The sequence below is a fragment of the Lampetra fluviatilis genome, chromosome 31, assembly GCF_964198595.1.
Source record: "Lampetra fluviatilis chromosome 31, kcLamFluv1.1, whole genome shotgun sequence".
Taxonomy (NCBI): Eukaryota; Metazoa; Chordata; class Hyperoartia; order Petromyzontiformes; family Petromyzontidae; genus Lampetra; species Lampetra fluviatilis.
The window spans coordinates 8,013,096-8,038,230 of NC_136305.1; the positions used below are offsets into that span (position 1 = coordinate 8,013,096).

At 50.4% G+C, this 25,135-nt stretch overlaps 1 protein-coding gene across 1 annotated transcript in view; it reads left to right on the plus strand.

Moving 5' to 3' along the window:
- Nucleotides 1-25,135, plus strand: part of LOC144943501 (inactive dipeptidyl peptidase 10-like) — a 518,643-nt gene that overhangs the window by 468,988 nt on the left and 24,520 nt on the right. Inside the window, exons 13-17 of the mRNA XM_078871017.1 lie at nucleotides 3,925-4,032; nucleotides 5,671-5,759; nucleotides 8,214-8,261; nucleotides 19,792-19,910; nucleotides 24,195-24,242. Of these exons, the coding sequence (XP_078727143.1) occupies nucleotides 3,925-4,032; nucleotides 5,671-5,759; nucleotides 8,214-8,261; nucleotides 19,792-19,910; nucleotides 24,195-24,242 (412 nt within the window). The remainder of the gene's footprint in view (nucleotides 1-3,924; nucleotides 4,033-5,670; nucleotides 5,760-8,213; nucleotides 8,262-19,791; nucleotides 19,911-24,194; nucleotides 24,243-25,135) is intronic.

A 25,135-nucleotide genomic window follows, 5' to 3' on the forward strand; every position in this document is an offset into this window, starting at 1 on the left:
TCGTTCGTACCACGTGACGCGTGCTTCCTCCCGTGCCAATCATCCCGTTCACGTTCAGAGCCGCGCGGGGCGGAAGGGACGCTGCGTGGTGCTTCACAGCGCACCGGACCTGCGATCCAGAGGTCGCCGGTTCGATTCGATCTCCGGGCGCGGCCGTTGCAGCTCCCGGATGCGAGTTTAATCAAACCTCCGGTTCAGCGCTGCCCGACGTTCACCCGTCACGGGCCCTCTGAGCTACCCGGTCACCTAATTGGATGAATTTAAGATGAAACACTCGGCGACCTTTCTTGCATGCCTATACATCTCCCTCACTCAATCATCGCTCTTATTCACCTGTGAGAGTCCCTAGCATTAATCACCACTTCTGGCCTTTGATGCCGGTGTGGGTTGGGGGATGGGCGGTTTGGGGTGTGCAGGGGGGGGGGAGGGAATTTTGTAACACTTTTTAATGTGCACACTTTGCTATATTAATATTTTCGCTGGCTCGTGCTCGTGCCGTTGGGTGTGGAGATAATGATGTGGCGGCGGCCGTCACGGAGGTGAGCGCGCGCCGCGTGTGTGTGTGTGTGTGTGCTCACGTGTGGCGGAGCTCACGCACGGTGGCACACGCTCACGCGCACGCATGCACGCGCGCACGCGTGAGCGTGCCCATGCTCAATTCAGGAAACCTATTAACTCTTATCTGTGGTGTGGCCAGAACCACGGCCGGCCACCTTTGTCTCCCCAGTGCTGATGTTTACACACCGCACCAGGTACTCATTCCGGCTTGCATACACAAATATCCTCTGTATAGCCTTAACAGACTGTTGGAGCAAATGCTGTTCGTGAGTAACAGCTATGAAGGCCGGAATGGCACACGAGGGGGTGTGTGGCCAGCACCACGCCCGGTCGCCTTTATTTGCCTAATGACGATGTTTACACACCACACCAGGTACTCAATTGAGGCTGAGTCGACCTAGGAGAGGCCCAGGACTTGTTCAGATAATTGTCACTGGTGTTGGCCGTGAGCAGGAATCAAACTCGGATATCCGGGTGTTTAACGCATCACGCTAACCGCTGCGCCACCGCTCCCCACGCTTACATACATACATACACACATAAACGCACACACGCATCTACGCATTTCCAATTTGAACCATTCATTTTACAATATTTTTCTCACACCGCGCCCTCGTGGGTAATTAATTAGTCTGCATATTTTCAATCTAGATTATTTAATTTGTTGTTCTCTTTTTAACCTTAAATATGTTTTTGATTCGTCTGTATGAATCAAATACGGGCTGCGTTGAGAGTCATGCAACCTTGAACCCCCGTCACTTCTCCCCAGGTCTGAATCCGTTAACCCCTTTCGCGAAACATCGTGAGATCACACGATTTAAATAAATAAAAGACATCGGCAGAACGTTGCACCTCGCTGTACACGCGTGACAACAGCAGCACATCCATCATCTTGCGGCAACACGGGCCAAGGTTGCAGGTGCACTTTATTACACTGGTCAACACACCTTTTCTGGCATAAGGTATTCCAACGGTTTCAATGTAATTTTGAGGTGCTGATTCCAAATCTGGCATCAGTTTTTGTCTATCACATCAGATTTTTCAGATATCAAATATTGCATTTTCAAGAAAAACTGCAAAAGAAAAATATTAAATAAATGTGGATATCTACATAAAATTACATTAAAAACACACTATCCTAAAAATACAGCACCATATTTTAACACTAAAGCAACAACTTACAATCATAAGTGACAGAGTTAATTTCGGGTAAAATCAATGAAAATGGGGTATGCCAATAGCATAAAAATGAGATGTGATAGGGCAAATCTGAGATCAGATTTGGAATCAGCACCCTGAAATTTGTCTAAAACAGCTGCAAAAGTCCAGGCCAGAATTTTTTTTTTTTGTTAACCAGAGTCATTCATGCCATTGCTGGTGGAAGGGCCTCCTCCACTCGAGCCAGCTCCAGAGAGGCCCTTCTAAAAGGCTTCTTCGGCCTGCCGGACATCGGCGAAAAAAGAGCTTCATAGCTCATCGGATTCCTCCAGTCTAAACCAAGACTGATTCTGACTGAGCAGACGTCTTGGGAGAGGTGGAACTATACCCACACTTTACCCCGCCGCACGCGACCTGCCAATCGACTGAACTTGCGTTGTTGACCCATTTTCGCCGCCGGGTGGACTGAAGCGATGGCTGGTTGCTCATGAACCTGCGCCGTGGTTTCGACTGCAGCGCCCTGAGGTGGGGTCGCATTGGCGACCTGTGGAGTGCGAGACCCCACACCTCACTCCACTGTGCCGGCGTCCCCGCGGTTCTAAAAGTAAATTGTCAAAAATTCGGTGGCAATTTCGTCTTCAGTACAATGAGACGTTACCGTGCGCTGGCGCTGCACCTTCATCTCGTGTGTCATTTCTACCATGTTGGAAACATTTTGTGCCCATTATGGCGTCAGTAATTTGAAATTGTGAGTTTTTGATGGTGGTCTGTGTGGACAGGTACGACAACGACGATGACGCTGCAAGGTGAGCATCTCGGCACTTCCCGAGATGCTCGCTTCTAAATATGATGGGCCACCCATAATTAATTAGACCAGCTTGTCCTATGTAGTGGGTTCATGATCTCAGCCTAGTCTCCAATTACTGTTATATTATTATTATAATGAACAATTCTTCGTCAATGCACTGCTGGATGAAGGCCTCCTCATGTCAATATTCATAAGGGGTGGGGAGGTTGTTAGTCCATTCTTCACCATGCCGGCCAGTGCGGATTGATGAAGCAGAGACGCCACGTCTGGTTTAGATGTCATTTGCCAGTGACATTCGCTGCCACTTTAATGATTCAGGTTTCTGGGTTAATTATGCAGTGCACCAATCAAGATAATTGTAATTTTAGGTCGTGAAGTCTCACACTGTAACGACACGGACCGGAGGCCATCCCACGTTATTTTTGGTGTTTGGTATTTACCAGCGGGCGGTTGACAGGCCTGTGACAAACGGCGGATGAAATTAAACAAGGGCTTAGGAGTGCGTTGAAAAAAAAGTTCTGGAGAGATGCGTGCCTGGAATTTACGTTGAGAGACAGAAGAAGAAAAAAAGCATGCATCAGAGAAGAAAAACATCTGAATTTATTTTAAAAAAAATCTTGTGCAGACGGTTTGGGAATGAAACATCGCTAGAGGGGATAGTGGCTGATGGACAAGACTGCTCACAGCATGCCAGCCACAGGAATGACCTACGCCGGGAGAGGACAACTCCCTCGGGAGATGGAGCAATGAGACGAGTTCACACGCGGGTGCAAGACGGCTCACGGGCACGGCGGTACCGCGAGGTGGTGGCGATGTTGTTGGGAAGGCCTTCGTCCAGCAGTGGACATAAACGTCTGACGATGACGACGAAGGGCCTGACGGGAGGAAGTAAGAGAGAAAAGTGCGCCCCGGGGGCTGCGTGTTGACGAGGACATGGAGCGGGGTGCGACGTGTGAAAGGACGGAGGGAATGGTAACCAAGAAACTTGGCCCCAGGGCAGGGAACTGGGGAAGAGGTTTTGGCCGATCGGCATCGTTGTTGTCGTTGTTGGGATTGCCGTTGTAGCACCGGGCTGCTGTAGGCTGCTGAGCCTTGACCCTCCGTCAGCTGTCATGTCACAAGCCAGCAGGGCCGTGCGTTCCATATTTCATGGCGCACTGGGTGGTGGTGGTGGTGGTGGCTACGCTGCCACACGAGGCTGCCTGTAATCCACCGAGGGTTGACGGATCGCCACACAAATGTTATGAAACTCCCTTCCCGGAACAAAGGCGGCCGGGCCGTGGTGTTGGCCACCCACCTCCTCGTGTGGGCCTTCACAGGTGCTTGCTAGCAGGCACTTGCCACAATAGTTGCGCTAAGGCTATGCGGGCGACCTTTGTCTTTGTCCGCGCTGTCCATAGGGTGAGAAGCCGCTCTTCTCGGCAGAGGGAACGCGGTTTTTCCTGCCGCTGCCGGTGAAGCAGGGAGGCCGTGGAGACTTCTACCACCTCGCCATGTTCACCACGCAGGTGCGGCGACGCGGAAACACCAACACCACCACCAACACCAACACCACCACCACCACCGCCACCGCCACCACCACCAACACCACCAGCACCACCAACACCAGCACCACCACCGCCACCACCACCAACACCGCCACCACCGCCACCACCAACACCGCCACCACCACCAACACCGCCACCACCGCCACCACTGCCACCACCACCAACACTGCCACCACCGCTACCACCGCCACCACCACCAACACCGCCACCACCGCCACCACCACCAACACCACCACCACCACCGCCACCACCACCAACACCGCCACCACCACCAACACCGCCACCACCACCACCAACACCGCCACCACCGCCACCACCACCAGCACCGCCACCAACACCGCCACCACCACCACCAGCACCACCACCAGCACCAGCACCGCCACCACCACCAGCACCGCCACCACCGCCACCACCACCACCGCCACCAACACCGCCACCACCACCACGGGCACCACCACCACCAACACCACCACCACCGCCACCAACACCACCGCCACCACCAACACCGCCACCACCGCTACCACCGCCACCACCACCAACACCGCCACCACCGCCACCACCACCAACACCGCCACCACCGCCACCACCACCAACACTGCCACCACCAGCACCACCACCGCCACCACCACCAACACCGCCACCACCACCAGCACCGCCACCACCACCACCAACACCGCCACCACCGCTACCACCACCAGCACCGCCACCAACACCGCCACCACCACCACCAGCACCACCACCAGCACCAGCACCGCCACCACCACCAGCACCGCCACCACCGCCACCACCACCACCGCCACCGCCACCACCACCACGGCCACCGCCACCACCACCAACACCGCCACCACCGCCACCACCACCAACACTGCCACCACCACCACCGCCACCACCACCAACACCGCCACCACCACCAACACCGCCACCACCGCCACCACCAACACTGCCACCACCGCCACCACCACCACCACCGCCACCACCGCCACCACCACCAACACTGCCACCACCGCCACCACCACCACCACCAACACCGCCACCACCACCAGCACCGTCACGCCCACAGCCACAACAACCGCGCGCGACTGACGTGGACAACCGTCGTGCAGCAATCACAGATCACGACGACCGCCATCATCACGCGCCCGTGCCAACTACACTGCACCACTGGCCGTGGCCCATGTTCACATGGATGTTGTGATGGGTTGTGTTTAGAGATGTAACTCCTCGTGGTAAAGATCACGTCGCGGTAACAGCTGGGGGTTATTGCGCAGTTGCCTGAATTGTGCATGGTGATGCTATGGTGAAATCTGTGACTGTGATGTGGTGGCGATTTGGAGGTGATGTGGTGATTTGGTCGTGATTTGGTGGTGATGTCATTGTGGTTTTGCGGTGTCGTTTTTCGGTGATTCGGTGGGGATTTGGTGGTGATGTGGTGATTTGGTCGTCATTTTGTGGTGATGTCATCGTGGTTTTGCAGTGTCGATTTTGCGGTGATCTGGTGATGATTTGGTGGTGATGTGGTGATTTGGTCGTCATTTGGTGGTGATGTCATCATGGTTTTGCGGTGATTCGGTGGTAATTTGGTGGTGATGTGGTACACAGGAGCGAGGAGGCCAGGACGTGCGCTATCTCACTTCTGGGGACTGGGAGGTCACGGAGATCGTGGCGTATGATGAGCAGCTACAGAGAGTGTCAGTATCCAACCCTGCCCTGCCACCACACACACTGCTCCTGCTACATACAAACAGCATTCTTACTGTGTTCAACCAGCATACCGCAGACTAAAACAACATACTCACCCACTCACCCACCCACTAACTCACCCACTCATTCACCCACTCACTCACCCACTCATTCACCCACTCACTCAATCACTCACCCACTCACTCACGCACACATTTATCCACTTACTCACCCACTGACTCACCCACTCACTCACTCACTCATCCACTTATTAACCAACTCACTCACTCACCCATTCACCCACTCACTCACCCACTTACTCACCCACTCACTCACCCACTCACTCACTCGCCCACTCTCCCACTCATTCACTCACTTACCCACTCATTGACTCGCCGTTCCCGTGAACTTCACTCACTGATTCCTCCTTCCAATGTTGAGGACTCTACCAGACTGATTGTTTAGTCTCATCCACATTGTTCACCCACTCACCCTCTCACTCGCCCACTCACCCTCTCACTCGCCCACTCGCCGTCTCACTCACCTGCTTGCACACTCACTCGCCACACTGCAGGTCTTTTTCTTCCATCGCACTGCTCGACTTTGCAATTCCATAATTGCCTCCCACCATCTCTCTTTGCCAAGCTCTTATGAATAAGCCAAGAAACGCATCGACTGTTTATCTATTACACTTCCAATCGACATGTTTGTCGCTGACCACTTGGCATGTTTGGACCTTTGGGCCTGTGCCAGAGGTCGCAAACGGGTTTTGATTCCTTACCCGTACACGTACCCAGCCGCACCAGGGTCGCAAACGGGTACCCGTACCCGGCCGTACCCGTACCCTACCCGTACCCGGCCGGGTATCGGGTAGGGTACGGGTATCGGGTACCTGATTGCGACCTCTGAGATGAAGCCATGTTGCAGGCGCGGGTGGGTAGATTCTAGGAACTTGAATTGTGAGAAGAGACAAGACGTTGGGAAATGAGTGACAAACAGTTACTCACCAGTGATTCACGTTCTACCCGTACCCGTACCCGGCCGCACCAGGGTCGCAAACGGTACCCGGAGGGTACGGGTAGCCGGGTATCGGGTAGGGTACGGGTATCGGGTAGGGTACGGGTATCTGGTAGGGTACGGGTATCGGGTAGGGTACGGGTATCCGGTAGGGTACGGGTATCTGGTAGGGTACGGGTATCTGGTAGGGTACGGGTATCTGGTAGGGTACGGGTATCTGGTAGGGTACGGGTATCTGGTAGGGTACGGGTATCTGGTAGGGTACGGGTATCTGGTAGGGTACGGGTATCGGGTAGGGTACGGGTATCGGGTACCCGGTTGCGACCTCTGGCATGTGCTCTGCAGCCACGATAACACCCCCCCCCCGCACTAACACCACAAACCCTCCGTCTGCGATTGGCATTGTGGTGCATGCACAACAAACAACGTCGTTGTAAGAATCTGGAGAATATCCCTCTGCAACCGAGGTCTACTCGTCCTCCTCTGCTGTCCCCAACGTCTTGAGCTTCCTTCCCCCAGCTGTCCGTACTGCCGACTCCCTGCCCCGGTGTAAGTCCAGGCCCAATGCTCTCCGTGTTTCCTCCTGCGTCTAACTGATTGCCTCCGTCTACACAATGAACACGCCCGATGATTCCGTGCAGCTTCTTGAGACGCGGTCCCGTTTAGACGCCCGCTTATAAAGAGTCACGTTGTGTTGGAAAGTGCAGTCACTTTACTGGCCTCGTTTGTACAGAAGCAAGGACCTTAAGAAGTGAGGGACCTATGGTATTGAGGAATTGCCTCTGTGTGTATGTATGTATGTGGAACTTCTTTTGCACCGTATGTAGCCAACCTGCGCTAATGGGAGGTGCTTGGGAAGGACAACAAACCGAACGCAAAAAGCAGTTTCGTGTTTCGTTTGTTCTACTTGCAGCCTTTGACCTCGGACAAACACCCGCGACTGCTGATTGGTGATGGAGGGTAGAGCAGAGGTGGTGTGATCAGCGTTGGTGTGGGGAGCGGTGGGGGGGGGGGGTTGGGGTTCGTGAGAGCCGACACGATGATTAACCACCTGCATAGGACGGGCTGCGCTCGACTGCAACACCCTGGTGTGGCCGGCTACCGACTAGAAACGACGGATGCTGTCACGCGGACGATCGACCATGGCCAATAGGGGAGCCAAGTGAATGACACGCGTCCAAAAGGGTGACCGAGGGGTGAAATCCGTTCCATGCTCATCGGCGAGACGGAGGGTAGCCGCTGGCGGCGGCGTGGTGTGTGTGGCCTGAGACAGGCAACTGCCGCTGGGGATGATTATGACGAAACTGATTGCTCTGCACGCGTAAATTGCGAGGAAAATCATTGACTGCAGTCGGATCGATTGCGGCGTGAGCGCTGAGCCTCTTCCGCACGGCTGCACCACTCATCCCTGCCGTGTTTGTCTCCCCGCTGCTGCTCGCACGCAGGTACTTCATGAGCACCGAGGAGTCGCCCCTGCAACGGCACCTGTACAGGTGAGCGACGGTGTCACCTCGTCCGATGGTGGCGAGATTGAAAACGAATGTCTAGGTTCTTCTTGGTTCTTTCGGTAAAGTCACGTAGAATGCAAATAATAAAATAATAAAAATAAACCTATAAAATAATTCTCACGACGTTTCGGCCACAACGCAAGCAGCCGTCCTCAGGTGGAGAACAGGTCTGTCGAGAAGACAGTCTCAATCATTCAGAATCCCTGCAGTCACGAAAGCTTTAAATCGAAATTAAATTTCAAGGTTATAAAACTAAATTCTTCAGGACTGATTTCGGTGTTTAGGTTGTTGTAGCTTCCCCCCGCACCTATGATTAGCACGGTTGGCTACGTATGGTGTGAAAGAAGTTCAACATACATACCTCGACTACCGTTAATAACTCAGAGCCAGGAACGATATCATTTTGCTGCGAACTGGGACCCCCCATAGCGTAAGGGGAGGGAAAGATCGACGGTTTGCCAGCATCGATTCAAAGCAAGCCTCGCTCTGCTGATGAGAAACTGCGCGTGGAAGCCGGTCCGGAGCTTGCTTGTCTTGAAACAATGCTGCCAAAAGTTTGCACTTTGAGAAGGCTGTGCGGATGCTGGGGTGTGTAGGACATAGCCGAGAGAGGGGTGTGTAAAGGCGACGTCTCGTCTGCCTTTTGGTTTCGACTCCCACTCGCGTTTCCGACTCACAAGCGGGGTGGATGAGGAGGACGGGGGGGGGAGGTACTGGACACGTCCGTATCGGGTCGTGGTTCTTACCCTTGTTGGTATGGTGAGCCCCCCCCCCACACACCAAACAATAACTACTGATCCCTACACCCCCCCCCCCCACACACACACACACCCTCATTATCCCCATCATACCCATTCGTAAAAAGCTGATTTGTTTCTGCGTGTGCCATTTGCCTTTTAGACAAAGGCGTTAGATCGTGTTGATGATGATGATGGAGAGCGGTAGTGCAGTGGTTTGTGCACTGCACAGCGAACTCCGGTGACGATTAATTATATTATCTGAACTGGTCCTGGGCTTCCTCTATGTTGACTCAGCCTTAAATGAGTACCTGGTGCGATGTGTATACATCTCGACTTGGGGTACATAGGCGACCGGACGTGGTGCTGGCCACCCACCCACCTCCACGTGTGCCGTGCTAGCCTTCATTGATGCTACTCGCTAACAGCTCTTGCCCCAACAGTCCGTTGAGGCTATATGGGGGATCTTTGTCTTTGATACCTCCAAGAATAAACGTGACAATAATTGTTCATCTTTCCCAACCGTTCTATCACGCTTGATGTGCCCGCCATAATAGGAAATCGCTAAACCAAACTGGCCCGTCCGCAGTCTGTAAAGCCAAGCGGAGGGATTAATCCATGCAGGATAACACTGCAGGCAATAGCTCTTCCTCGGTGCGGAGAGATTGGCGAATGCTGGGAGACTGCACTTAACAATGTGCCGGTGCCTTCTGGAAGAAGAAGAAAAAAAAAACGGAATCCGGTCGGTCAATCTCCCCGGGCCTTCTATTCGCTCTGCAGAGCGGCTATTGCTCTGAGAATTCTGCAGTGTGTGCCGCGTATCTCTTTGTTCTGGGGCAGCGTTAATTACGAGCAGCGGAGGTGTTGCGTTGAGGACATGTTTTTTTTTATATGTCCGCTTATTCAACGCTGCCAACCTAATCTCTTGTTTTTTGTTTTTATTTAAAATTTTCTCGGTAGATTTTCACCTTTTTCACTGTGTTGCTACAACAATTGCCAAAACAAATGAGGCGCACATTTTTTTTGCCATTTTTAGTTCTTTCTTTTTGGGGGAATAAATGACAGAATCGCTCACTTGGCATTCCAGGAGCCACCTTCTTCTGCTTGCGTGCGCGCAGGTGCACATTCTGCATCCTTGCCTTTTTATCTCATTCTTTCTTTTGTCAAGAAGAGATTTATGTTTTTAATCGAGATCTATGGCGGACAGCTTGGCAATGGGCACCCCCAGCTTTGACCCCCCCACCCCCCTCCTGGTTTCAGGAATGTGGCCAGGGATCGATGGGAAGGGTGGGTAAATTGCGAGACAGAACCCACGTCTCCATGACAACTGCGAAGAAAACCGGGTCGCAAGCTGGACTCAGACCAGATTCCCACTCGGGTTGCCACCTGTCCCGGTTTCCACGGGGATCGTTCTCTCTTGTTGAGGTCGCCCCTGGCGTGGGACATTTGCCAGGCTTCCTACGAGGACATCATGCCTCATTGGCACAAGTTGCGTAATAATCAGAATCAATATCTTTATTTATGCTGGAGGAATCCGATGAGCTACAGAGCTTTTTGTTTTTTACAGGTGTCCAGTAGGGGTGGGTAATAACGTTACAACGACCAAAAAAAAACAATACGAAACACAATAACAGTGCAAAGTGCAGGAAAGGCAAACACATCACTGGAGAGATATACCAATAAAAATAATACACGGCTCAAGGCAACTCATTTGCATCTCCGCTCTCCCGGTATTGTGAGCTAATAACAGCATCATTATGATTCTTATCATTATAATTCGCATTATATATCCTGGGTTTATAAACATCAGAGGTAGCAACCCTCGTGGCGAGATCCGGAGCAGGTCCCAGTGACCAGCAGGGTGAAGTATGGCCAAACAACCCCAATGACGTAGGGAAGGCCTTTATCCTGCATTGAATTAACAAAGAGCTGTACGTTTATTATTTTTACTATTATAATTTTATAATACAGTCGCTTGTTATATTTAGTTAAAAATAATTTACTCATCATTGCCATGCCAATTAATATTTAAATACGTGAAGCAAATTGATTGAAATGGGAGGAATTATCAATGTAATGCAGATGTAACATCATTGCGTTCCATGTGTGTGAGTCATCCTATTTAAAGCATATCAGAACCAATTCTATATTTACTTGAGGATTGTGACATATAGTTTTCTAAGCGTGGCTCAGAATTTTCTATGCAACTGGTAATTGGAGTTATAAGATTTTTTTTCTTCGTAATTTTCCTCTGCCCAACCCACCCCACCCCCACCCTCCATTTTATTCCAACGTTGATGCCTGGCATCATGTCTTTCTTGTAAAACCTCACAAAGCAGTGAATCACCCCGTGTTTGAGAATGCCCCATCGAAGGTGACATCAAATAACTATTTCTGAGATCCCTACAAGTAACATCTTATCCATACGACAGGTGCTGAATTTTGTCACGCACCTCGCTATAGAGACTATGGTAACAGGGCATGGACCAACTCTTTTATCCACATAACTCGAATTTTTTTGCCAAATTAATAAAAAAATATATTAATCACAATGGAAATTATATTAAGTAATTCATGACTGAGCTGAGACCATGAACTGACTACTCTTAGGAACACGGTTTCAATCATGGCTGGGTGAATCCTGGATTCAAACCCAGGGATGGTACCAGTGCTGGCTCAGTGTGTGCTAATCGCACCTCCAATTAGCACGGTTGGCTACGTATGGTGCGAAAGAAGTTCAACATACATACATTTGACCTTTCAACTATCCGGCCACCTCCAAGTCATATTGTTGTGGCGCGCACCCATGGGACCATGCCCTGGCCCAAGAGGAGTGCGTTCGCCGCTTGTTGCAGAGGTTCGAAACCGGTGGGCCGCCCTGGTTATTAACGTGTGTGTGTCAATCATAAGATACGCTCCATCTGCTTGGTGGGCGTTAGAGATGCCGTGAGGTCGTTGGAAACGACGTCGTTCGAAACGAGCAGGCTATTGTGTCCTGGCATCACGACCCAATTTTGCCAAATTCGAAACATTACAGCCCACTTTCATTCAACAATCATCGCCCCTTACTGGCAGACCAGATGCCGGGTCGCCTTGTGCCCTGCATGACAGCTGCCAATGGGGGTCCCCGTTAAAATATGTTGTGATGACTCACGCAATGGAAGTCGCTCATCACGTGTGAGACGCACGAAGGGCGCTCTATCAAAAACAAATGTGTTATTGTTCGTCACAAAAAAATGTTGTCTCTGTAATTTAATTCACAACGACAGAGGACATAAACCACAGTGATTATAAAGAGCACGGTGATTGAGTAAAATTTTGCAGCTTGTATCAAGAATTGAATATTACTCATCATGAAAAATTGTATCTCATTTGTACAGACTTGCTCACACAATTGCCATTGATTTGTACATTTCGTGATCATAATTGCTGCGAAAGTAGGGGAGATGAGCCATTTCTGATTCATTAATAAAAAATATGTATGCCCATGAATTCTATTTGTATAGAAAAGCCAATTCATTTCTGAGTTTTTTTCTGAAAATAACACTGCAGAAAAGTGTCCGACTGAATCCAAATTTCCAGACATTTATTACGTTTTTAAATGCCATGTAATCCGTCTCGTTGAGTCACAAGTTTACGGGTGAAATTGATGGCTCCGTGTAAGTGTAACGTCTGGTGTTTATTTGCAATATTTGCAACAACTTTTCAGTGGCGTGAGTTCACGCTGGATTTTGCCGGCATCAAAATGAAATTCCGCTCGAGTTTCTCGACTTGACGTTTGGAGACAAACATTAAATCGCATAGCGCGCATAAAGGGTGCATAGTGGACTGAGGTTCGCGCTGAGACGAGGCTTCAATTTCCCTCCAAGCCACCTGCTCCCCCCCCTCCCCCCAGCGTCACGTTCCAGGGGAATTGTACAAGAAAAAACGTAGTCAGAAATTTTGGAACACAGGACAACTCTCAAATAAAATGCGCCCTAATGCACAACTTACATCGAGTAAATTATCGTGCTCCATGTTGACTTGGAAGGCTCATTCATAGCTTCGTGGACCACGTGCCTTTAACTTTTGGACGCGGCTCTTTTTGGGTTGGCCTCCGCGTTTTCGTTCGGCGCGATTTGTCCGACGGTTCGCTCCCCGCTGCTGGCAGCTGTCTTGAGGAACCAAACTGAGTGTCGGGATTCCTGTATTTTTTCGGGAGCGAAACGTCGGACATCGTGCCGAACGACACGCGGCGTCGGAGAGATGTGCAGCACAACGGTGGAATAAAACTACGTGGTACCTCATTTACACCATTGGAACCTCATTTGCCAGTAAAAAATATGATAATTGTTTTTTTACCCTTCTATCTGGCAACAAAACTGACACCTTTTTTTTTTACAAGGAGTCATGTTTTGCATAGACCACAATACCTGCAGTCATAATGCAAACAAAAAACATAACTCTGATAATGTGCACTGTCCTTGAAGTTGATTGATCCACACCCGAGACAGCTTTCCTTAGAGCCTAGTCTTACATGGGTTGGACCAGATGACGCAAACATGACTCCTTGTAAAAAAGGTGTCAGTTTTGTTGTCAGATAGAAGGGTAAAAAACCAATTATCATACGTGGTACCTTTTAGTCACTGTACAAACACGCTAAGCCTATTCACATTCCGAGAATTTACCAGCGGAAACTGATGATCGCCCAACGCCATTACAATCATAGCGTCGACTGCGAAAGTTGGGAAAGGTGACTGTTAAAACTGTGTGGGCCGGAACGCACCTGTGTACGTGTGTATTTTTAACGTTCTTTCGCGCCGTACGTAGCCAATCGTGCTAATCGGAGGCGCGCGGGGAGGACAGCAACCTAAACACGAAACGCAGTTCTAAAGAAATGCATTTTTAAAGGAAGCGCTTCAAAAGGGCATGAAGGAACGTTAAGATGCTTGACGCCTCCGAGATATTTTCTGAGCAGTTTTGTCCAGCGTTGGTTTTTTTCACTGGCATAGCACGCCCTCCCCCTCTTCCCCCCCCCCTCTTCCCCTCCCCCCCTCTTCCCCCCCCCCCTCCGCTCCCCACCCCCCCCCCAACATGTTCACATAAAAACGTTCCAGCAAGAAGCATGGTGTTCACATTTTTGGCCATATTCATTAAAAGTGAGATTTTTTTGTATCATTTTATTTAAAGTGTATATATATAAAGTAATAAAACTCGCCTTTATATTTCTGGCTTACAGCGTTTGCATTATGGTTATGAGATTTCGTATGAAAAATCTAATTACGCCCTGAGCCTCCTGTGCTTGCCGCGCGCGCTCCATTGTCTGGGGGGTGTGAAAGAGAATCTAACTAATAAAGCGCTGTAATAATATTGGGCTTATACATATCTGCCGTGCGTTTCTGTGCAGTGAAATCGGGAAAGGTTTTTTTTTCCTTCTATATATAACATTTCTCCGAGCCCAGCTCTGCTGTGTATTGGGCTGGAACGAGGCTGGCTTTGGGTAATCAGCCTTTTTATAATGCGTCCGCGCGCGACACGCATTGCTGCAATTTACTGCGATGAGAATCGCCACATTAGAAAATGTTTAAGCTTTCGCGCCTATTAAAAAAGAAATAAGTTCCTCCTCTCCATTTCTTTGCGAGAGTTTTTTGTTGTTTGTTTGTTTTGTTTAGCCTGGCCAAGAGACGAGGACGGGTTTGAGCTCGCCTCGCGTTTCCTTCGACAACTTCACGAGAATGCTGCGATAACGCGCGTGACGGCGAAGCAACGGGGTGCAGATCAAAAGGCAACTTCTTCTTGGTTCTTTCGGTAAAGTCACGTAGAAGGGAAATAAACAAATAAAAAAAATAAAACATAATAAAATCATTCTCACGACGTTTCGGCCACAATGCAAGCAGCCGTCCTCAGGTGAAGAACAGGTCTGTCGGGAAGACAGCGTCTGAATGTCTTCCCGACAGACCTGTTTTTCACCTGAGGACGGCTGCTTGCATTGTGGCCGAAACGTCGTGAGAATGATTTTATTATGTTTTATTTTTTTTTATTTCCCTTCTACGTGACTTTACCGAAAGAACCAAGAAGATGAATCCCTGCAGTCACGAAAGCTTTAAATCGAAAAGGCAACTGTGAAGGTGCAGCCATGGGCTGAATTTGGACACCTTTTATTAATTTATCTTCAGTCGTTTACATTAAGATAAAAACATATATAGAGCAATTGTATGCACCCGTGATTCCTAACATGAGGGGCAAAGCGAACCCCCCCCCCCCCAAATATAAAAGTAAAACGTCGCCTATGGGTGCAGCCCTGCAATTGCTTTGCTAGTGTAGCCGCTGGCGGATGGAGGTGGGGGTCTCCTCCACTAAGAGAGAGCTCTAGGAGAGCCCCTCTAGGGAGGGTTGTTTTGGCCTACTTTTTCAAGGCGGGTAGATTATCTTTGAAGGGGTGAGAGTACCCGCACTCGATCTCACCACACGCGACCAGCCGATCGACTTGACTGCGGTTCTGCCTATTCATGCTCCTGGGTGGGCAGGGCTCGGAGGATTTAAGAAACTTGCATACATTGTGCCTGTCGTTTGAGAATGATCGGGATTTATAGATGTACCAGCAGTTTGAAGAATGCTTTATAATACGTGAAGCGTCAGGCATATGATAGTGTTTTGGAGTTTTGTAAAGGATCGGTGCATGGATATGAGAGATTATTGGGATACAAGTTAAACACGTGGATATGAGAGAGTATTGGGAGCACCCACTCCGACGAAGTGCTTCAGTCGGCTCAGGAATGCGTGGCGAGTCCCAGCCCAGCCACCTCCCCCGCAGAGTTGGCTGGACATCGCCGGTCACCTGGGAAGATTGCTGTCAGCCGCCGCTCATCTCTTCGAGCGAATGACGGCTGCGACTTCCACTGGACGCCAAGACACGCTTCCCGCCGCTCTCATGACCGAGATGACTGGGGTGCTGGACCTTCCGGCCATTTCGGTGGCTGCAGCCGCGCTCCACCCGTTCTCCATTTCGGGCGATCGTCCCGCGCCGCAGCAGCAGCCGCCGACTTCCAAGGTTGAAGACGCTTCCAAGTTTCGACGGCTGCCACCGGTGCGTCAGTTCACTGCTGCAGGAGGAGATTGGATGGCTTTTCGTCATCGATTCGAGGCCGCCTACATCTCGGTGGGATGGACATCCCGTGAGGCGCTTCAAGCTCTTCGCAAGGACTTCGACGACGACTCGTTAGCCGCTTTTTTCGGCATCCCCGAGTCGGATAGAGAGACCCTTGAGCGCGCATACACCAAGATGGCCGCTATTTTTGATCCCCTGTCTAGTGTTCGGAGAAGATTCAGGCTGCGCCGACGGGGAGAGAACGAGACGCCGCTGACTTATTGCAGTGCACTCCTCGCCTTGGGGCATGCGGCCGTCCCTCGCAATGGACAAAGTCGCCTTGGATTCCCTCACCTTAGAACGGCTTCTCTCCTTGGCTCGGGAGTTAAGGGTCACTCTTGCAGTGGCAGAGGAAGACGACCTGACTTCTCTGCAAGTGGCCCGCGGCATCCGAGCACATCTCAACCTTTAGGACTGGCCGGCGGTGGCGGTCAGCTCAACGGAGCCGGCCAGGGATGAGCGGGCGTGTGCCTCTTTTGCCCGGGGATCGGAGGGAAGGAGTGCTAGCCTGCAGCCATCAGCACGGGAATGGCACCCCAAGCTGAGCCAGCCGCCTGGGCGTTCTTACCGTACCTGCTATAGGTGCGGCTGCACGGGCCACATCGCCGTCGCCTCCATCCTCCGGCTTCAACACCTCTTCTGCAACTGAGGTCGAACAGATGTGTACATTGCAACATGTTTGCACTCACAAACCGCCAGTAATTAAGGGGAGAAACGGGTAAAACTGAGGTCGAACAGGTCTGCGCGTGGGAACATGGGGTTGGCGCCATGGAGACGGGAGATGGGGGAGGTGATAAGGATTAGCAAGCGCGAGGGGCGCCGGGCAGACGGCAACTTAAGTGGGAGCACGTGGGGACTCATAATTAGTAGGAATATATAAGGGGAGTGTGCGTAAGCAGAGGGTTGAGTTTCCCGGGAACGAAGTGGGAAGACATCTCGCCGCTGCCGCTCAAGCCGTCAACGGGACCTCAACCCTTACGCCGTCGCCGGGCGGGTGTTGGCTGAACCCCCAGCCCCGGACAGACGGGTGAGCGGGTATGAGGGAGCGTAGGTGTGGGTATTGGTGGAAATGTAGAGTCGCTGAGTGTGGAGTTGCTGTATGCGGAGTCCCTGAGCGCGGAGCTGCTGTGTGCAAAGTCGCTGAGTGCAGGATAAGTGAGGTGCAAAATAGACAAGAGCGGGGAGAAGTCAAGTGTATGTGACCATACAGATAGTTATAGGAGTGCGTACACCTGGCGCGAGAACAGGTGAAATAAAGTGTAAGCAGGTGACTTGTTACAACGTGTCGGTGTGAGTAATTTAACAAGACACTACACTAGTGTTGCACAGTACTCACACACCATAGATCACTCCCCCAGGCAGAGCACAGTCTTACTAGGTATGGGATTGTTTAGTTTGTCAGATTTTTCTTTTTTTATATTTGAACGACTAAATGAAATCTGAAGACTTTTGATTAATATTGCACAGGCTGTCAGCAGCCCCAGACTTATAGGCAAAATGCTGACTAGAAGTAACACTGGCCTCGTGCCTGGCCTACATTTCACAATCTTTGAACGGTTCTGTACCAAACTGCCCAAAGGACATCCTTTCCACAACGATGGAAGCTTCGCGTGCTGAAGGCGGGAGCGTGCAGTGCGCGGCGTTTGCGGCGCGCGCGTGCATCCATGCGCGTGCGTTCGTTCATGCGCGTGCGTTAGTTCATGCGCGCGGTCGTTTTACGCCGGGATATTGGAGACTCCCCCCCCCCCCCCCGGCGTTTGCGCGACCCATCCAACGGCGGTGACATGGCAGGTAATTACCCATAATAGCTATGAGCTTAATTTTCCATTATTTCTCCGAGTGAGTTTATTAAATTCCACTACTTTATTGTGTAATGAGTCACCGGCGCAATTGCATGAGCGGCTCATTATGGAATAGAACGCGACAAACGATGGGCGTGGGTGGGAGGGGGGATGTGCCCCCCACCCTCTCCCCGCCGTTAAAGCGCTCCTCGTTTACACCCGACAAACGGTTCGCAAAGGGAAACAACGCGAGGCAGTGCCGTGCGCCGGCATGTCTCTCTGTGTGACCCGGCCGGCACTCGCGCGCATCACAACCCAGCCACGTCGTTGGGACCCCCCCACTGCCCCGTCTCCGTCGAAAGATTTCCACGTGGCGATAAAGCCACTTTGTTGAGCTATGGTTTGAGGCCAGGTTGCTTCTGAAAAAAATAAGTTGCCTGGTAAGATTAAAAAATATATATAGTTTTGTTTTGAAAAATAAGAATAGGTTTTAACCTTTCTGGCAATAAAACAGGAGGTGTTAAGATGTTCAAACAGCAAAGAGAAACCTTTTGCAAGGAAGCAAGTGCTGCATTAACCGCACATACTTGTGGTGAGCATGCAAACAAACATCCTCTGATGATAATAGGGTTTTTCCCCTTTTTTCTGGCAACAAAACTGAAACCTTATTACAAGGATTCATGTCTGCATTAACCATAATACTTGCAGCCAAAATGCAAACAAAAAGCACACCATGATAATATATGCATTGTCCTTGAAACTGATTGGTCCACACCAAGGGACGGCTTTCTTTTGAGCCTCGATCCAATTGGTGCTCGACCAGAGGACGCCAAAAGGCGTACAGCTCAAAGACAATGCCACTATCAAAGTAATGAGGGCTCGGGGTGAGCATCTCCATCAAAATTATATAATTATATTTTGGTACTGGCAAAGGGGATCTAATGATGTAGAACCTCTGATAATATAAGAGCATGTTTAATAATATCAGAGGATGTTTGTATATTGTAAGCGATTTGTTTACCTTCCCTATACTGTGCACTCCTATCGTGGTTTTATTGTTTGTTGTTGTAGCGTTCTGACCCGGTGCCCCTACTGGACATCTCCTCCAGTGTAAATAACGATTCTGATTCTCTTCGTCTTTGTTTGTATAAGCGAAAGGCGCAGCCCTGCAAGTGCTTGCTCACGCCACTGCTGGCCACCATTGGAGAGAACTCTTAGGAAGCTTGTCTGGAGCCCTACCCAGTGTCGTTGTTTGACCATACTTCACCGTGCTGGTTCAGTGCGGACTGATGAAGTGGCATACGCCACTGGTGTTAGCCGTTTCTAGAAAATGAAACCCATGTTGCTCGATCTTGAGGTGCTATGCGCTAACCACTTTGCCACCACTCCTCTAAAAAAAAATTAGTTTTGCGCTACAGCCTTGGCAGCCTGCTGTTGATCCCTGGCCACGTTGTACATGAGTAGAGGATTTCACCATTTCGACATTGCCAGCCCTTGCCTAGGTTAAGTTAGGATTAGGGATCCAGGCTTCATCATCTGTCCTTTCTGCGTGAGGATGAAGCGTCACCCCTTCGGACACGCCTGGCTTTTCTCCGGGTGTACCGGTGTCCTCCCACTTGCGTAAACGCTCATGAGCTGCCTGAAAACACCTGCATATGTAAGAGGGCCGCAGAGCCTGGGCAATTGTGGTTCACGCCAGCTCCTCGCCCCGTCGCCGCTGCCTTCACACTCGCCTGTGATTCCCCGGCGATTGCGAGAGACGCGATCTGTGTATACACCACGAAACGTTGCGCACGATTGTTCGACACGATCAAGCCCGAGTTGTATCTGTGTGCGTGTCACGTGTCGTGTGGCGGCCGCGCTCCCCGCAGTGTGGACCTGCAGGGCTCGTTCCGCCGCATCTGCGAGTCGTGCAACCTCGTGCCGAACTGCAGCTACTTCTCGGCCCTCATGAGCCCGGGCTGCAGCCACGTGATGCTGCACTGCCTGGGTAAGTTGCAGCACCGCTCCACCACCTCGACCCCCTGGCCTCACAGCCCTCGGGCCGCGGTGCCGAGCGCGCCGTTATACCGCGTTCCTTATTCACGACGTACGAGTGTTGCGCCGATTGCTCGATGCATATTTCATGATGAGCGCCGGTACCGTTAGCGTTCGCCGCCCACTTTTGTCGTTTGTTTTGTGCGTTCTTTGACCCGCTGTTATGTACGCGCGCGCGCGCGTGTGTTTGTGCACATGCGTTCGTGTTTATGCGGAGTGGTGGCGCGCTGCTTAGCGCTGTGGAGGCGAGGGGGAGCCGTTCCCTGGCTCGCTGGAAGAAGGTGGTACAAGAAAAATGTGCGCTCCACCTGTTTCGTCCGTAAGGGATAGAGCGTTTCCCCCTCGCACGCGTGGGTTCTATTCTGCATGCTCTGGTTTACTCCCACATGAAGGCAGGCATTAATTGACCAATACCATCTTAATATGGAGAGGACTGCAAAGCTTGGGTAATTGTTGGCACTGACTCACCACGTGACTGCCTTCCTTATTGTCTGTGGTGCCTCCTCGCGCCTCTGAGTTATTCTCTTTCTACGAAAGCGAGCGGATACCGTGTGGCGACGCGTTACAAGCAGACATTCTTTTTATTACTACTACTACTACGTGTGTTCTCATAACCATTCTTAGGGGCCGTCCATAAATAACGTCACGCACTTAGGGGGGGGGTCAGACATTTGTGACGACGTGTGACGAGGTGGGGAGGGGGGTTGAGAAATGTCACATCAAAATGCGCAACTTGAAATAAATATAGACAACACGTTCTACTTAATTAAATCGACTTTTTAATAAATGTTTTCTCCTACAACATCAGAGTGCAGCGCCACATTAAATACGCACTACAATGACAATAGTTTAAAACGATTTGAAGCATGCTTTATTTTTTTGGGGGGGGGGCAGAGCTTTGTGACGTGATATTTGAGGGGGGGGTCTGACTTTTTGTGACGTCGTGTGACGATGGGGGGGGGGATCAAAAATCGTCCAAAATCGCGTGACGTCATTTATGGACGGCCCCTTAATAAACAACAATATGCCGATTGAATTCCCACGAGAGAAATCCAAAGTTACTCCCCTGTATTCTTAGCTCACGAGAGACCTGGATAAATTCAGGGATATCGCAGAACAACGCGCAGACCGGTAGGTAAGTTTACAAGACAGCAACGAGGCAATATTTTAATTAACACGTGATTGCATGGTTACACATTAAAGTTAACATTTTGGAAAATGTAAAATACCATGAAGATTACCACAAATGAAGCGACCTGGCCACAAATGATAGCCCGACGAAGTGGCTTATGTGGAAATTTATAGCAGCCGAAATATTATAAACGCGCGTTTCTAAATGTGAAGGGAAACCCGGAAGACCCGGAGAAAAATCCACGTCACCACGGGGAGAGCGAGGCATGCAAACTCCAAATATGCAGCAGGTATCAGGGTCGGGATTTAAATAGTTAAAACTTCTCTCCACCATGGCCAACATCGGCAACGATACTGTAATTACTTTGGCTATTATCATTATCGTTATCAAAAACAACATAAGTCGGGGAGAAAGGGTCCCACGGCACATTCTACGGAAACTCATCCCAAGGTGTGGAGGGGGGGGCAGGATGTGAGCAGTGAGGGAGTGACGGAGAGGTCAAACTTGAGAGATAACAAAGGGGGTAAAGGCTTGAATGTGAGACGCTTTCTGTGACAGTGATTACAAAGAGGAAATCCACGGGAGACATTGGCAGGGTATAGACGGCGGATACAATTATGCGGAAACTCGTACTTATTAACCAGATTATAATTTTTTTATACAGTCACCTCTAAAACATCAATGCTTCTCTTTGTGTTTTTTTTTCAAGCACATGATTAATTCATGGCGACGGGTCTTCAAATACAATTCTGAATAAGACAGCCCCGGTTGGTTCACGAGGCTCATAATGGCCGTGTCAGACCACTGAGCCGAAACCCACTGAGGTCCAGTCTTTGAATTATGGGCAGCCGCGAGTGTTTAACACCAGGCTCTGGTACGCAGTGAGTTGATGGCCTCAGCCTGGTCACCAATGAATGCGTTCAAAAAAATAATTGAGAAATTTCTCCCGCTGCCCCCCTGCCCCCCCCCCCACTCACATTGTCAGCTAGCCCCCAGCTCTTGAGGGATAAAATGTGTAAACCTATCAGATGTTGACATGTCACAAACCACTCCATGGATGCGTGATGGAATGATGCCCGCTATTGTGTGAGACCTTATTGAAGGGACGGCCAAAGAGAGGTCTGTGGTGTTTCGTTTTCAGGGTTATCTAAAGCAAGCAAACCCCAGACTGGCCTTGCCGTTTCCAGGTCTCATCCGAATGGCGTTGCCTTTAGATAAATGCTGCGAAGTTGGCTGGTGGACCTCCTGGACATGTGAAAAAATTAACCCGTAAAAACTAAGTTTTTCACTATAAATCCTTTATATGCGAGGCGGCTAGAGTCCTCTCGTCCTCTGGCTTGAGATGGCTGCCACCTATGGGTCAGATGATTGCCTGCCACCATTAAGCAATTGGTAATTAAATAAAAAAAAAAAATTCTAAAAAGTGTAAAGTTATGGAAAACATTTTTCATGAACATAAATTGTCGCGCACAACGAGTCTGTGTGCAAAATGTCAGCTCGATTGGATCACGGGAAGTGGGTTAAAAAACGACCGAAAGATTTGCACGGTCGTAAGCGCACAAGCAAGCAAGTGAACTTAATATAAAGGATTTAAAAAGGGCTTCTTGGCTCATCAGATTCCTCCAGTTTACATGAGGATTCTGATTCTCACTTTGTTTTAAACAAAGCCTTAACTGAATGTATGTATGTGTTGTATTAACCACAATCCCATAAGGTCACACGTAATAAATGTAGTTAAAATATGTTCTGCCATGAATAGGCGTGACTGTTCATGGAGGGCTGTTGCCTACAGCACCAAGAAACCTATCAGCATTCATTTTAATTCCCTGCTGATGAAACTCATCAAATTGAAACCAGAGGTGGCTGTGTCGCTCAACGGGTTGCGGAACTGAGCTGGTACCGCTGTTTTAAGAAGTAGTAACGTGACATCACCTTCCAGGGGCCATTCTCTGATATTGGGGGGGTCCACTGCTTGCTGCAGGGATCATAATTGGACAGTCCTGACGCACAAGGCCCTCAGAGTGGACGACTGCATGATCCCGTACAGCTACTGACCCCCTGTGCAGGGCCGGATTAAGGTTCTTGTAGGCCCTAGGCACTTCTGTTTCGTAGGCCTTCAGTGATAACTTCCTACAGCTGCTGCTGCCCCATGTCACTACTACCGTTGCTGTCACTCCACTTGTTTCACGCGGTACTTTGTCCAGCTGCTCAACAGATGTCGTTACTGACACGTTCATCATTTAGCCTGGGCCCTAATTCGATGGGAGCGCACTGTGCGCCGCGGATATTTTGTATCATCAAAATAAAATAAAAACATGGTCAACATTTTTTTTTCGTAGGCCCTTTAGTTTTCGTAGGCCCTGGGCCCAGTGCCTATTGAATAACACAGCCCTGTCCGTGCATGTTGCCTTCACAAAGGCCTCGTTTTGGGCCTTGCCCACCGTGCTGTCATAGGGGGTGCGGCTCCCAGTGGGGCACAGGGAGGCTCATCGCCCACCGCGCACTCTGCCGCGCTGCTGCTGCTCCTAGCCTCTGGAGTAGCCTGCCCAGCGGCGACAGGGGCCGAGTGGTGTAAACAACGCTGGCTCGATGCGGGGTCACTGCCTCGCTCTCTCGCTTTCGCTTCTCTCATGAACGCCTCTCTGCCTCCTGAGTTGTCCCTCCCCTTGGCCTATGATAATTATTTGTGATGTACAGCCCCATTAAGTACCAAGTATAAAAGGTACTTTATATAAACGTAATTCATTAATTAGCGAGAAAGAGCCGACAAGAAAACATCTACACAGGTCCTGTCGTTGTTTTCGTCTTAGTAAACAGCTGCGACTGGAAGGTGATGACCCAGAAAGCTGACTGGCCGACGAAAACGAAATGTTTTTTCATTTGTTGGCGGTGAAACGGACAATTTTCATCGCGTGTATTTGTTTGCATGTGGCGCTTTGCGTAATAATTAACTGCTTCTTGTGTTGTCCTTCCCCCGCACCTCCGATTAGCATGGTTGGCTACGTACGGCGCGAAAGAAGTTCAACGTACGTACATAACGGGTAGCTGCACACGAGGCCTTCCGTAACAAACGTCTCACCCTGCGTCTCTCCGCTCTGGTTGCAGGCCCGTCGGTGCCTCGCTTCACGGTGCACAGCCTCCTGGAGCCGCGTGGTAAACCAGCGCCTCTCTCACGCCACCTCCCTCCATTGTTCACGCACAGAACAATAGCTTAGTGGTAAACCAGCTCCTCTCTCACGCCGCCTCCCTCCATTGTTCACGCACAGAACAATAGCTTAGTGGTAAACCAGCGTCACTCTCACGCCACCTCCCTCCATTGTTCACGCACAGAACAATAGCTTAGTGGTAAACCAGCGTCACTCTCACACTGCCTCCCTCCATTGTTCACGCACAGAACAATAGACCAGTGGTAAACCAGCGTCACTCTCACGCCGCCTCCCTCCATTGTTCACGCACAGAACAATAGCCGCGTGGTAAACCAGCTCCTCTCTCACCCCGCCTCCCTTCATTGTTCACGCACAGAACAATAGCTTAGTGGTAAACCAGCGTCACTCTCACCCCGCCTCCCTCCATTGTTCACGCACAGAACAATAGCCGCGTGGTAAACCAGCTCCTCTCTCACCCCGCCTCCCTTCATTGTTCACGCACAGAACAATAGCTTAGTGGTAAACCAGCGTCACTCTCACCCCGCCTCCCTCCATTGTTCACGCACAGAACAATGGTCCAATGGCCCCGTGGCCCAAAACGTCAGACGGCCACCAACAAGCAGCACTGTCGCCGTTGCAATCAGCTAAGGGGTTTTGTAACGGGGGGAAAACAAACGAACACACAACAACAACAACACGTGTCTTGTCGACTCACACCTCGGCCGTACTTCCATCGCTCGCAGCACAAGCTTTAAGCTTTGATATAATTAGAAGGAAAAATACTTTTAATTCATGGGCAAAAGATCGTGTTTTTTGGGGAGGGGGGGGAGGGAGAATTAAACTTTACGCTTTCTGGAAAGAAGACAGACGTTAAGATGTTCAAACAACAAATAGACACCC